Source organism: Colletotrichum orchidophilum, assembly GCF_001831195.1.
Source record: "Colletotrichum orchidophilum strain IMI 309357 chromosome Unknown Scaffold_23.1, whole genome shotgun sequence".
Classification (NCBI taxonomy): Eukaryota; Fungi; Ascomycota; class Sordariomycetes; order Glomerellales; family Glomerellaceae; genus Colletotrichum; species Colletotrichum orchidophilum.
In genome coordinates, this window is record NW_019172979.1 from 302,650 (window position 1) to 316,634 (window position 13,985).

Below are 13,985 nucleotides of genomic sequence, written 5' to 3' on the forward strand. Positions count from 1 at the left end.
TCGGTTACAGAGAACTCCTCGATCCGAGGGTATGATGTGGGGATGTGTTGCGGCCGTGACGTAGTGGATGGTCGTGCGTCGCGATCACTACATCAATTAAAACACAACAAGCTGGTCTCTGACCAATCTTTGGTCGGCCATTAAGACGGTTTATATCGGGGATACAGCGTCTGGCCAAGCCCGTAGTCATCTTCGCCGAAGGATTCGATCGGCCCTTAGAAGGGACGGCACGATCGGCAGGGCCCGTTTAGGTTTTACGGAGGAGAAGCCGGAGTTTGCGGGGCTAACTCCGGACCCGGGGTCAGCACTCGGCCGTGGATACCAAAGTGGAAGGGAGCTGTAAGAATCTTTGACTATGGAAAACCCTTGCGGTAATACTGACCAGAAGCGAAACAAGACTGAATAATGCCGAAAACGCCGCCAGGATCTACTGAACTTTTCATCCTCCACGATCCGCAGCTTCACTTATCAGTAGACTTGAGCTGCTTGACCAGTTTGTTCATGTGGATGATTGCGTCTTTCGCCCCGTCCCAAGTCTCCCTCTTCCCCGTTTCAAAGTATCTAAACGCATGCGCTGTCTCGACCCCGTGGTTGATCAGGTACACCATGTAAGGGTCCTTGAACCAAGTCACCCAGCCACGCCATCCCCAGCCCAGGTTTTCCATGCCGGTGCCAGCGGCTTTGTGCAAAAACTCCTGGAACTCCCACTGCTTGACGGCACCAGGCTCGGATCTGTTCTCCTGGTACCACCGGCCGGCAATCCATTCTTGATGGCAGTCAATGGCGCGCTCCATTTTGGGTCTGGAGGGGATCATGTCCGCACTAACGCCGCGCCAAATATTGCTGATGGCCATTGAGGTGACGTCCGAGAATGAGAAGCCGTTGTTCTTGCCGTAAGTCGAGTACGCGAGAATAGCAATGCTGTCCGCGTAAGCTGGCGGGAAGAGGTTCATGTAGAGCCTGGCGATAGATTCGCCCCCATACGGATGGCCGGATACGTCTGCCTTGGGCTTACTCGTCTCCACAAAGGGAACCAAACTGAAATCTGCAGTGTAACCGGTACAGCATATCACAGAGTCGACACCATCCAAGACGGTTCCATCCGTAAACTCAATCTTCTTTCCCCCGAGGAATCTTTTGATCCCGTGCAGGGACGACACCTTCCCTTCGCGCAGAAGCGCCAAGGTCGTGTCCATGCATCCGGCAAGATGTAGGCTGAGCGGGGCAACATTTTCGAGGAGCCGCCATGCCGGGTCAAGTTTCCCATGCTGGCGCATCAACAAGCCCGTGGCCCGCTTGAGGAGCTTGTTGACCGCGTTCGGGAAGTTTCTCTGAAGGAAGAATGACATTTGTCGTCGGGAGCGGTTGACTAAGAGGTCGGTTGGAAGGCCATTCCGCCAGCGACCCACAATCATTGCACCGTTCCGGTGGGATACGAAAGTTGCACTGGCGTGATCGGCTATCACTTTGAGAAGGTCGCTCAGAGTAGCGCTAAGACCAACGAGGACGACCTTTTGGCCTTTGTAATCTTCCGGGCTGGTATGGGATTGGTGAGCAGTGAGCTTCAAGGACTACTCAGGCGGAGATGAACCACTGATACGTACTTTCGAAACTGTTGAGAATGGATGAGTTGCCCTTCATACAGCTCTTGGCCTTCGAAAAGCGGCATCTTGGGTTGCGTCTGATACCCATGGCAGAGAACGACCTTGTCAAACTCTTTGGATTCCGTGCTTCCTGACGTGACCATCTCAACCTTCCATTTCGTTCCGTCGCCGCTTCGGACAACTTGCTTAACCAGGCTGTTGAAGACAATGTGCTTGTACAGCCCAAAGTGTTCGGCATATGATTCCATGTACTCTTCGAAATCACGCTGGCTCAAGAATGGCTCATACTCTTTCCGTGTGTCAGCAGCTGGAGGACTGATGGGCTTCGAGAGAGATTAATAACCACTTACTGTCTGGCATCGGGAAATCCGTGAATCCACAGGTGTATTTGCTGATAATGGCGTTTGTAGCTAGAATAGTCAGTACATCTAGCAACACAAGCGTTTCAAGGCGTTCAAGGGACGCACAAGGGAGAGCAGTCGTCATGGTTTTATCGTCGGTATAGGACCATAGGCCGCCGACGCGACTCCTTCTTTCGAATAACGTAGCATCGAATCCATCCTCGCGGAGAGTCTTTAGCATTGACAAGCCTGTGGACCCTTTATCATCATGTCAGTACAGGTAGATTAAGATGAGTGTGAGTGGGATTATGTTGTCGACCATGCATGAGCATCTGGACAAGCTACGTACCTGCTCCGATCACAGCTACAGTCGGCGCATTGATTTTGTCCATTCTGCGCGTAGGACTGGTGCACCAGACCAGACAACAACCCTCAAGCTTGGTCAAAGTTGGGATGAACGCCGTGGGAAATTTCGCAATGGGATGAGAGTTGAGGAGATGTGCCTTTGTTAAGGAGCACGCTGACAGTGAGATTCAGATACGAGATAGGAGTGATGACGCGCCTTCATTCCTCCGTCAGCACTAGTCAAGCCGCCTCCAAAGAGACACAACTTTCTGATTATCTTATTGCCCTGTTCCACTGTGTGTCTACTAACAAAGCAACTTTCCCAAAGATCCGAAGACACCAATCAAACATCAATCTGCGTCCGATCTAACAAATTTTGGAAATCGGGTTTGGGTCACAAGAGCGAAGAAGGGAACGGTAGAAAATTTTCCGTCGCCCCAATCCTTCGACAAGTTGCCAATGAAACTCCGAAACCTCATGAGCAACCAGATTCGGTGCACATGTGTTTTTCACATTGACTCAGTTTGCTCATGAGAGTCGAACTTCCTGAGGCGGGACTAAACTGTGGAGTGAATGAGATAGAATACCCTAGTCAGCTGCCATTGTTCGGTTTATCCCGCTCCGTTGTCACGCTCCGGTAGTGATTTGGGGCAAGTTAAATGCGGCAGTGATCAATCATCAGGCTTGAACTTGAGATATCGGTGACCGCTGAACCCTCAAATTGAAAGCATGTTTGCAAAGACATGGCCAAAGTGATCATGCAACTCGAAATTTGTGCCATGTTATTATCTAGCGTGAAATCAAGGGTATCTTGGGGTTACTACGATGTTCATATCCCTCTTACAAGTCATTCTCCTTCTCCATAGCCGTCTTGACAGCTTCTCCTCGTACAGTAGTTTCCGTAGTATATTGTTTGAACTGGCGGGCCGGGATCTTCTTCATAAACATCTCATCCAACTCCTCGTATGTTCTCCCAGCCGTCTCGGGCAGGTTAAACCAAAGGTGCACCAACGAAATGACGGCCAAACCACCAAAAATGAAAGCCAGCTTGGCGCCGAGGTTCAACTGATCAGGATTGAAGAGGTAAGGCAGAACAAAGTTCCACATGGTCGTGAGCGCGTTCTGCAGAGCGAGACCGAGAGCGATGGTCTTGATGCGAAGCCGTGAAGTCGAGACCTCGGCGAGGATCGTGTACGCGGTCGCACCGATCGTGACGTTGTACCACCAGCAGTACATCATCAGCAGCGCGACGGTACCCCTGTTGAACGCGAGCGTTCCAGGAAGGGCGAGGCCACCGGTGATGAAGAGGATCACGGTCAAGAACGCGAGTCCGTACACTGTCAAGGGCCGACGTCCCACCTTGTCAACCAAGTACCAGGACATGACGTTGCCAATGAGAGAGCAGCATTGCTGGACGATCTGGAGCTTGAAGCTGGCGGCGGTGCTGTAACCAGCGAGCTGCATGTAGTACCTACATACCGTTAGTCAGAGCGTAAAGTAGAAATGACTAGGGGCGGTAGACTTACGTAAAATAGGAGGCGGCAAACGTGATTCCTGAGAGTGATTGGATGCAAAGAGGCGAGATACTGATGATGGTACGTCTCAAGTTCGATTTGCGGAAGCACTCGAGGTAGCTGGCACCGGCGGTTTCTTGGCTAACCTGCTCCAGTGTCTGGTGAATGACGGCCAACCTGACACGGCCTTCGTCTCCGGGGTGCCCGAGCTTGCTCAAACTCTTGAGCGCTTCTTCATCTTTCTCCTTCATGGCCAGATACCAAGGGCTCTCTGGCATGAACGGCAGGAAGATGGCTGCGATCGCGGCGAAACCATATTGAGCACAAAAAACTGCACGGTATGCCCAGCGGCTGTTGAGGGTGCCGGTCTCGTTGATGATGATAGCAACGACCAAGGGGCCGAGTGTGTATGATAAGGCTGATAGGCAGGTGAAGAGGCCGCGGAGAGCGAGTGGTGTAATCTAGTTAGGCTTGAGTCAGTACACGTCCCCAATTCGGTAATGTTACGGGCCCAAGTCTTGGGCACAGGTTTAAGTCATACCTCTCCGATGTACGTGACAGCCACGGTCGAGAGAGCACCGATGGCGAACCCGTTGATGAACTTGCCACCAAAGAAGAGTTCATTCGTGGTTGCGACGAATTCGAGGGTGATGCCGGTGACGGAGAACGCCAATGCGAGACCAATGACCTTTTTCCGCCCAAAGATATCTGCTAGAGGACCGCTACCCAAGGCACCGACAACGGCTCTGCAAAAATAGGTTAGTAAACAGCCAGATTGTGCATGGTCAAGCATGTGAGACCACTCACGAAGCGATAGGTGCGCCGTTGAAGGCAGATTGCCATTTCGCGTCCAAGACATAGGAGCCTTCGAATTCATGGCCAAAGTCCTTTCGGAACTCTGGAATGCTCAAGATGCTGCCGCCAGCCTGGTTCTCGAACGCCAGGACCAGAACACACCATATGGCGTAGACGCACCAGAAGGACGCTTTTGGGAACTTTCTCAACGACTCCAACTTTCCGAGCTCGTGCTCCTCCTGGTTTCCCAGGTTTGCGAGTTGAGCCTGGCCTTCGCCTGGGTGCTCGAGGTGGTCAGGCGCTCCATCCTTCTTCTCGGCGTCAAGCATCGTGGCAGCTTTTCCTGTGGTAGTAAAATCCGGACCTAAAACAGAACAATTCTTAAAAAAAAAATCTTAAAAAAAAAAATTCAAGACTAGGAATAATCGATCCGAAATTCAGGTTTATAGAGGCTGAAGTCTAAGGGAACGCCTTGATGCAGGGCAAGGCCTGAAATTGCAACCATCACGGGCTCTGGCAAGTCTTTATAAAGCAACACAGCACCCTGGTTTTGGACTCGTAAGTACGAATGAGTAACCCGGGTGGTCCCACGCCGGCATCATGGAACGATCAGACCAAAAATCTGGATACTCGGGGCAATGATACGACGGTGGATCCGGGGTGTTGCCAGCATCGTCTGGGGTTACCTGCGGGGCCCCGAGTCAATGTGGGAAGACGGAGACTGGTCAAGACGAGTCAGGAGACCAAGACGCCGTCACGCAAACATCCACCGTTTGTCCGGTGTAGTGCCTGGGGTTTCCCCATCAAGGTGTGTTTGCCGGGTACGGACCCTAATATTTCTTGGTTTTTGGATTCAGGGGAAAGAGGGGAAAGAGGCGGAGATATTCTCTCCACACCTCAAGCAGCATCGATTGTTTTCTCCAAGCCACTGATACAATATCATGGCACTCTTGAATGTATGCGTTGGATCAGAAGAACATGTCATTTCTTGGTATGTCTGATAATCAAGGCAACATGAAAGAATATGTGAGGATTGACGTCACCGTCTCCGAGCGAAACTGTATGCAGCATTGGATACAGTAGTCGAACCGTCAAGTTCATACCAAGAGTAGATCTTTGTAGAATCATAGAATGGCGTTAGCATCATAGAGGAGTACCGCAGTCTCGCTAGTCTCCGCCTTACTGAAAATTCTTTTTTCATGTGCCCTTCTCGAGAGAGAACCCCGGCTATTCCCGGCTCGCGGCATCATTTAGCGGTGTTTTGGTGTGTCGAACGGTGGAGGCGCGTCGCCGGTTGTCGCCCGACTTTACAAAAGAAGTTTGGCACTCCCGTGGTCCTAGAGCGGTCTGAGAAAACTATTGCGGGCGCTGCCCGACATTGTCCGATGTTGGTCCACGTTGACACAGCACGGTCTAGGTGCCATAAACGCGGGTGCTTAGCAATGCCTGATTCGATACCATAGTGCTTACTTTGTTTCCTTCATCAGCTTCTTTCCTAGTTAAGCATTGATTGAATCTCAGTGATGCTTGATACACAGGGAGATCAAAAACTGATCAAGCGAGGCTCTCAATCGTTCCCGAGCCAGAATTCGCCCACATGTTGAGCGTAGCATCACATCTCATTCTCTCATCGCGTAAAGTACTTTGCGTTAAATACATGCAGCTAATGATGACAATTCAGACCGCTTTTACCACTATCACGTTATCACCAAGTCCAATACTCTTGTGTTCTGATGTCCAAACAGTTGGAAGTGACGCAACCCCAGACCACGGACTTGGTAAATCGTCCTGGACAATGGGGATCCATCCCCACACAGCTCGTGTGGGCGCGTGACAACCCCCAAACTGGACAAGCTTAAGCCCCAGAAGCTGGGCAGAACGCGGGGTTACCACCCCGTTGAATAATGAGGAGAGCCGGAAAGAGGCCGAGACAACCTTGCCCACCACGCGATGGGGATGGTTCGGGCCAGGTTTCCAGCGAAGTGCGAGTGAGAAAGAGGGAGAAGATCTGTCAATGTTCCAAACTAGGAAGTCTTTAGCACCCAGGCCACCGTGAGCACATCGCGCTGGCTAGCTCGTCAAAAGGGAAGTGGGCGGCTTTCCTTCCAAGCCATCGTATCAATTCGACTTCAACCCCTGATCCGAATGAAACCCTTGCATTACGAACTTGCGTCTCATTCTCATTCCCGCGCACCCATCACGTCACAACTACACGGCAGCGAGCTGAGATATCAACAACATGGCGCAACTCACTAGACTTCAAACATTTCCAGACAAGCCGAGGGTGTTTGTCCTAACAGACATCTCAAACGAGCCCGACGATGCCGAATCCCTCGTCCGCTACCTTCTCTACTCTAACCAGTTCCAGACCGAGGGCCTCGTTGCCGTCTCATCGACATGGATGAAGAACAAAGTCTGCCCGCAAGATATTCATAAGATTCTCGACGCCTATGCCGGCGCCGTGGATAACCTCAACAAACACACGCATCCAGACTACCCTTACCCCTCAGCCGACAGCCTACGAGCCTTGGTCAAGTCTGGCCCGCCGGTACGCGATTGAGGCACATCGAATATCGCTCGGAACATCTGAATATGCTAACATCTATTCGGCCAGGTCTATGGCTTCGCTGGCGTAGGCGCGGACAAGCCTTTGACCGACGGCGCCCAGCTGCTCCTCGAGAGGATCGAGGCTTCGTCGCAAGATCCCCTGTGGGTGCTTGTCTGGGGCGGCACCAACGTCCTCGCCCAGGTCCTCCTCACCATTCGCGATAAACGCTCCCCCGAAGAGGCGGCTAAGTTGCGATCGAAGCTCAGAGTGTACACAATCTCCGACCAGGACGACACCTCCGCCTGGATCCGCACTCAGTTTCCCGATGTTTTCTATATCTCCTCCATCCATGGCTGGAACCAATACGGACTGGCAGCGTGGACTGGTATCTCTGGAGACAAATACTACGGCTTCGACCAGGGCGGCCCGGACTTCTCTAAAGTTTCAAAGCAATGGATCAAGGAGAACATCCAAATCGGCCCGCTAGGCTCCGCGTACCCCGATTTCCTCTTCATTCCAGAGGGCGATACCCCGACTTTCCTCTACCTTATCCAGAACGGGCTCGGTGATCGAATGCACCCAGAATACGGCTCGTGGGGTGGTCGTTACGCGCTCACCGATGCCAGTGATGCCGGCCAGCAGGGCAAGCATTACAGCGACATGTCCGACTCGGTCGTCGGCGTCGACGGCAAGTCATACCGTTCTAACCAGGCTACCATCTGGCGATGGCGTGACACCTTTCAAAACGATTTTGCTGCGCGCATGCAGTGGTCACTGAACCCTGACCTCGCTTCGACAAATCACCATCCCATCGTCATTGTCAATGGTTCTCAGAGCCTTGAGCCGCTATACTTCGAGGCTGAAGCCGATTCCACGATCGAACTAGACGCTTCAGAGACATACGACCCCGACGGAGATGAGTTGACGTTCAAGTGGTGGCAGTACCGCGAACCCAGCGCTTCGCAGTGGTTGGTCCACTTTGAGGTCTCGGAGCTCGGTATTCAAAAGCTGGACTCGGAGGGCAAGAAGATCAGGGTCACGGTACCAGAGCCTGAGAAGTCTTGCATGGAGCTCATTAGCCAGCAGCCGGTGGCAAAGGGCCAGTTGCTGCATCTCATCTTGGAGGTTATCGATAGCGGGACACCCGCGTTGACGAGCTACCGCCGCGTTCTGATCCAAGCGACGAACAAGGACTTGAGAGGAGGTAAGCCTTTGAAGGAAGGGCAAGAATTAAATGCTATCGGTGATGCTATGAAGGATTACACTGGTTAAGGGGCATTTTCATTTTCGCTGAAGAAAGACTGTTCAAGCAACCATTCTTTCAGGTAGGGGAAAGCGGATGACAGGCCTGGCATTATATCTCGGGGAGGTGTTGACGCTGCGAGCAGCATCACTCAATATGAGAATCTCTAATCCAGGCACAAACAGAACAACAGGGCATAACACACTGCTTTCTTGTATTTATTATTGTTGTCATTATTGTTATCGACTTTGTTCGGTGTCGGTTGAAGAGCTAGTATCAAAACTTGAAAGCTTATGTGTGACAGGGATCATGTTAGCCAGAGCCTTAACTTACTACGCTTTTTTCATGTTCCAAAAGGTGGGTATTAACCAATTAAAGATATCGTGCTCGATGCAAGCCAACTGGCAATAACTGGGTGCCTTTTATACAGTCCATCAGACTAGCGTATACTACTTTGTGCTCAACAATGTGTTTCCCCTCACTTAAGGTATCTCACGTAAGAACCCGACGGTCTGAAATGCAGTGATCTCATGAAGGGCTTAAATCTCAAGCGAAAATAACAATTCGACGCGAACTCAGCAAGGGACTTTGAGAGCGCAAGTTCCGTCTGTGGGGCACTGCTTGGGGCACTCGAAGTTTTGAATCCTGTCGACACAGATGGTGCCTTGGCAGTAGCCAGCCTGGGGTATAATGTTGGTGAACAACACAGCTTTGGGGTCGATGTGAGGATGAGTGATGGCCAACTTACGCTAATAGTGACCGGGAGGAACCTCCGAAGCTGACAATGAATCCGCATATCAAGATTTTCTCGAAATTCGTGGCGACTGCAAGTGGTATGTTGAAAACACAGAAGACAAGGAATTCTATCCGGAGGGCAGTCATGCGTCTGTACACCTCGGAGAGCGGCCCAAAGACCAGATGTCGGAATTCAAATCCATATCGCACATGAGCCTTCACCATAATTTGGATACCGTGTATTCCACGTTGAGGGCCTAGGTGCATAATATCCGTCGAGGCTCCGAAAAAGTCGCTGGTAACCTCTGTTGCGGTGGTGAATTTGAACTGGCAAAAGTAACGATGAAGGCAACGACACCGTAGTGTACTGAGATTTCCCAATTATTGGACGGAGGAAAGTTTCGAGGATTGCCAAAATCGTATTCATCGGTCCAGTCGGCGACTTTGGGGTAGTCATCCTGTACTCCCATAGTTCAATGGCAACTCAACGTGTTGAAGTTGATAAGCCAGAAATCCAGTTTTGCATTCCACGAAAAGCTTACTAGAGATTCATGAACTGAATTACAAAGGGCGACGACGACTCCTAAGTTTCTCTTCTCGGTTGTATTACTTGGCTAGATTCAATGGGCTCAATATGTCTTCGCCGCCATAGATTGGGTGAAAAAGCTTATATGTTACATGCCGTTAAACCTTCTCCACTTTTAAATCCGAGGAGTATTAGGCGTGATCGGCGTTATGGGCGGAGATCAGATCAAGTGTCGCCGGTATTCGAAAAAGTAGACTAGACAAAGTCGACCTCAAATCTGCGGTCATCCTAACCAACAATCAAATGCTTTCCTTTCCATTACCCGACATCCGATATCCATCTGCAGCCATATGCCGATGGCCACTTCCCGCTGATCAGAACCCACTTCGCCCAGGGAAACTGAAACTGTCTATTGCTATGTCCGACGTGCAACAGATGGACGAAATACGAACCCGCCGGCGCCGAAGGGAGCGGCCGATGCTCGTCTGCCTCGAATGTCATCGCCGAAAGCTGAAATGCAATAAGCAACGGCCCTGCGACCGGTGCACAAAGAATAACCCACCACTCAGATGCACTTACTTCAAACCAGCCGTCGGCTCCGCGCCGAAGCCTTCGCCCCGTGAGCAGCAACAAGCATCCAATGATCCAGACCAAAGACCCAATGCCAGTCATAAGCCGGGGCACTCTGGCGATCCAGTAGACGCAAGATCTGGCAACATATCGTCAGCTGCACCCCGCAGCGCTTCAGCTGCTGAATGGAGGGACAGGAGCCCGGAGGAGGAGGATGGGGACTTTCCGACTCCTGAGCCCCAAGATGGCTTGCTGGAAGCATGTGGGAATGCAGACGCACCTGCTATGTCCGACAACGCCGGGGACACGACCGTAAAGCCGAGCAAACTCAATTCCACAAGAACCTGGTACGGGCGTAGTGCCGTCCCCTGGCTTTTTCCAAAGGTATGGCAAATTCGACGGCAAGGTTTTCCTCAACTGACATGTATTGTAGTTTCAACATATCATGTCTCTCATGCGCCGAACTGGATTCTCTTTACCAAGTGGCGAGTTTGCAACCTTCAACGACTTCAAATCTCAACTCTATCAGCGGCGGACCCTCTTTCTCGCAGAGGCACAGGGGCCCCAACTGTCCATCTTTGAAGAGTTCCCACCCAGAAACACAACCGAGTGCCTAATTCAGAGGTATTTCCACACTTTTGGCTCAGTCTTTGCGCTCCTACAGAAGTCAACCTTCCAAGATCAAACTCTGAAGTTTTGGGGAAAGCCCGAAAGCGTGTCAATCTCCACATGCATACAAATTTTGCTAGTAATCGCCATTGGTAACGGAACCATTGACAATGCCAGTGGCCGACTGCCGGACGCCAAAATTGAGGGATGGTGGCATCTTATTCTGGCATGGCAGGGCGTCGCACTGCGTTCAAATCCTTGTGATGTTGGCACGCTTCAAGCATGCTGCCTGATTGACATCATGAGGCAGGTTTACAGTCTGGATTCTGCTGCGACTTGGTCCTCATCCGGTATGCTGGTGCGAAATGCCATGTTGGCAGGTCTACACCGCGATCCCTCCGTCACAGGCGATTGCCCCTCCAAGGATGAGTTCGAGGCTCAGCAGAACCTGTGGTACACAATCCTGGAGCTGGATTTGCAAAGCTCAATGAATGAGGGTGTTTTACCAACGATAGGCCCAGATGACTGGGACATGCCACTGCCAGCAGCGTCAAAACCGAATGGAAATATTGAGGGAGTCCACTTGGATGTCTCATTCCCGGTGGGCTACTTGATATTGACCTTGAGGACGCGGATGCGGATTGCCAAATTCCTCAACGACATTAAATGCTCAACGAAGTACGAAGAGGCTTCCAGTCTACAGGACGAGTTTGAAGTTCTAGCGCATCCGCTGCTAGCAAATGGCCCTTCTGATCCTGCAAACTTTGCGTTGTGTCTGTCGACCATTCTCTGTCAGAGATCATTACTGGCCCTTCATGTACCGTTTGGAATTCAAAGACGCTCCACATTGGCCTTTTCATACACCCTTTGCATCAGTACCGCCATTTCAATCCTCGAGACTATTGATCCTCCCGACAAGCTAGCCAAACCCCAAGACTCGGGTGGGCTTGTGAACATGATGAGGACATCCGGGTCTCTGTTTCGTACTGTGGCTCTGCAAGCGGTTCTATTTCTCTGTTATCAACTGGAGGCCTCCATCAAGGACAACAAGCCTTGGACTTTGATCGCCGAGCTCAGAGACCGGATAATAGACATCGTCGACCGCTATGCCCTCATCGCTGAGAGAAGGCTGGCGACGCAAGACTTTGTTGGAAAGGCATTCATCATCGCCCACATGGTGTCGGCGAAAGCCAAGCTTGTGAGAATGGGACACAGCGGCCTGGAAATCGATGCGGCCACTCCGGCTATGGCCACAGACATCGCCGAGGTTTGTTTCTCAATCTTCCGCAACCGGCCAGATATTCCTGGCCCTGGCCATGAAAACGCGGTTTCAATGTCGCTTCTTGATTAGGAGACGGGTTCCGGAAAGTAATGTTGCTGTGTGTAGAATGGACTGTGGACGCTCTCATGGCTGTAAAAGCGGCCTCGTGTCGATTTGCCAGATCACCGATCAAGTCTAGCTCAGGTCAATGCTATCACCAAAAACACCTGTGCAGGCAACATTTCCAGTGTTACTGTGATGAGCCAAACATGCTTTATCGGCTGCATAGACCCTTCGCAGCTGTCATCAATCTCGTCATATCGTCAAGTCCAATGGCGTTGGCGTCACGTCATCTTTCTGACGATCTCTCTCTTGCCTTGTGATAGTGAGAAACCTGGAAGTTGAATCGTGCTAGACTGCTCCGTTCTGATCTGATATGTTCTTGTTCGTGTCAAGCCATTCCTGGAGTGAACAAGCGCTTGTCGAAAATTATCTCGCCGAGTTGTGAGACCATGAATGGATGCCTTCTACATCGTGTCTGCACGGCGACTACAATACGTATGTAACCCGAGTGAAATGGCAACATGGGCCGAGGTCAACCTGGCCCAGTGAACCTTATCAAACATTGGGAAAATCGTAGTAGGAGCAGGGAGGCAACATTAAGCAAATAGGATGACTACATGTATATACCCAATGAGACGAACTGAGTAAAGGGTGGTTGCTGACTATAGAGGAGCAATGCATGCCGTGTGCTCGGGTTTATGACACGCGCAAGTAAGGGAAAAAGAGGTTTCAAGGAAGTACTGAGACATAATACCAGGAAGAGACACTGATTAAGAAGCCTCTAAACAAACCCTAGCCAGCCCCTTGTTTGTGCCAGAAGAAAGTCGTGGCACTTATGGCGGAAAACCTTGACTCGTTTCTCCATGAAATCCGCGTAGTCCGACGAGCCTTGCTCCTTTGCGACTTCTTTGGCCGGCGAAATTCGCATATTAGAAGGTAGATCTGTGCTTTGTTAGGCGGTAATACTAACTGATCGAGGATGTAGATTGCGCCGCTAGGACGGAACATAGGAAGCCTGCTTTAGGGACGGGAGTCTCCTGAGTCATATCTTCCTATCATTACAACCCTTCATTTACCCAAGGTCTCGCTGGTAACCTCCGTCTCCTCAATCAACTTCAGACTGATATTTCACAAATCGAGTGCTACAATAAACCACGAGATCGCTCCAAGAATGAAGACGAACAGTCTCCCACAGAAGCATGTCCGTAGGGTTCTTTCAATGTTGATAGGTGAACCACCCCGGAGACCATTAGACTAGAACGATGTCTTCAAAATCTTCACACTGAGAATTACCAGCCAGCATAGGTCAATTTTAATCCTGAAGGAAACTATTAGCCATTTTTTTGGTCCTTTTTTGATTTTTGGCCAAACAAGTTGACTATGTTAAAAGGGCAGCCGTTTCCTCACACAAAACCTCTCCGTCAAGTAGTGAAGCATGTAGAGCCAATACAAGAATCTGATCACTCGACACATCTCCTCAAATCATATCAGTTATCCGACAAAGCATCGGGGAGGAAGAATGAGGTTCATAATACGGCACAGCGACAATTGGTGAGGCTCTTTCGCAGTAGTCCGTCTCATGCAGAGGCAGTGGGCCGGAAAATAGGCCGTTTGCCGAACGCCCCGGCCCCCGATGTTGCGTTGGAATACTACCCGCTCATTGTAGGATTCATACAGTCGAAGAATGCTGACTTGCGTCTGGGGCTACTTTCGGGATTATGTATGCACCGAGAAAGTAAATTGACGTTATTTCAGACTAATATCAAGGTGACGATGCGTAATGGATGACTACATGTAGGTATGTGTACTAGGTACTAAAAATGGTCGTTCC

At 50.8% G+C, this 13,985-nt stretch overlaps 5 protein-coding genes across 5 annotated transcripts; 2 read left to right on the forward strand and 3 right to left on the reverse strand.

Moving 5' to 3' along the window:
* Positions 1 to 461: 461 nt before the first annotated feature.
* On the reverse strand, positions 462 to 2,337 carry CORC01_03799 (dimethylaniline monooxygenase 2; the record flags this gene model as incomplete). The annotated part of the gene is made up of 5 exons (XM_022615448.1): positions 462 to 1,536; positions 1,605 to 1,893; positions 1,955 to 2,014; positions 2,072 to 2,203; positions 2,295 to 2,337. The coding sequence occupies 5 exons, from the start codon at positions 2,335 to 2,337 to the stop codon at positions 462 to 464; spliced, it is 1,599 nt and encodes a 532-aa protein (XP_022478113.1).
* A 793-nt stretch (positions 2,338 to 3,130) lies between these two features.
* CORC01_03800 (MFS hexose transporter) lies at positions 3,131 to 4,928 on the reverse strand (the record flags this gene model as incomplete). Its single annotated transcript, XM_022615449.1, has 4 exons — positions 3,131 to 3,761; positions 3,817 to 4,265; positions 4,346 to 4,550; positions 4,612 to 4,928. 4 exons carry the CDS (start codon positions 4,926 to 4,928, stop codon positions 3,131 to 3,133), a joined length of 1,602 nt encoding a protein of 533 aa, XP_022478114.1.
* A 1,910-nt stretch (positions 4,929 to 6,838) lies between these two features.
* CORC01_03801 (cellulose-binding protein) lies at positions 6,839 to 8,419 on the forward strand (the record flags this gene model as incomplete). Its single annotated transcript, XM_022615450.1, has 2 exons — positions 6,839 to 7,147; positions 7,214 to 8,419. 2 exons carry the CDS (start codon positions 6,839 to 6,841, stop codon positions 8,417 to 8,419), a joined length of 1,515 nt encoding a protein of 504 aa, XP_022478115.1.
* A 546-nt stretch (positions 8,420 to 8,965) lies between these two features.
* Positions 8,966 to 9,073, reverse strand: CORC01_03802 (uncharacterized protein; the record flags this gene model as incomplete). The annotated part of the gene is made up of 1 exon (XM_022615451.1): positions 8,966 to 9,073. A coding segment is annotated over one exon (108 nt), but the record flags the coding sequence as incomplete, so codon positions are not given.
* Positions 9,074 to 9,954: 881 nt separating this feature from the next.
* Positions 9,955 to 12,181, forward strand: CORC01_03803 (uncharacterized protein; the record flags this gene model as incomplete). Its single annotated transcript, XM_022615452.1, has 2 exons — positions 9,955 to 10,605; positions 10,655 to 12,181. The coding sequence occupies 2 exons, from the start codon at positions 9,955 to 9,957 to the stop codon at positions 12,179 to 12,181; spliced, it is 2,178 nt and encodes a 725-aa protein (XP_022478117.1).
* Between the last annotated feature and the right edge of the window lie 1,804 nt (positions 12,182 to 13,985).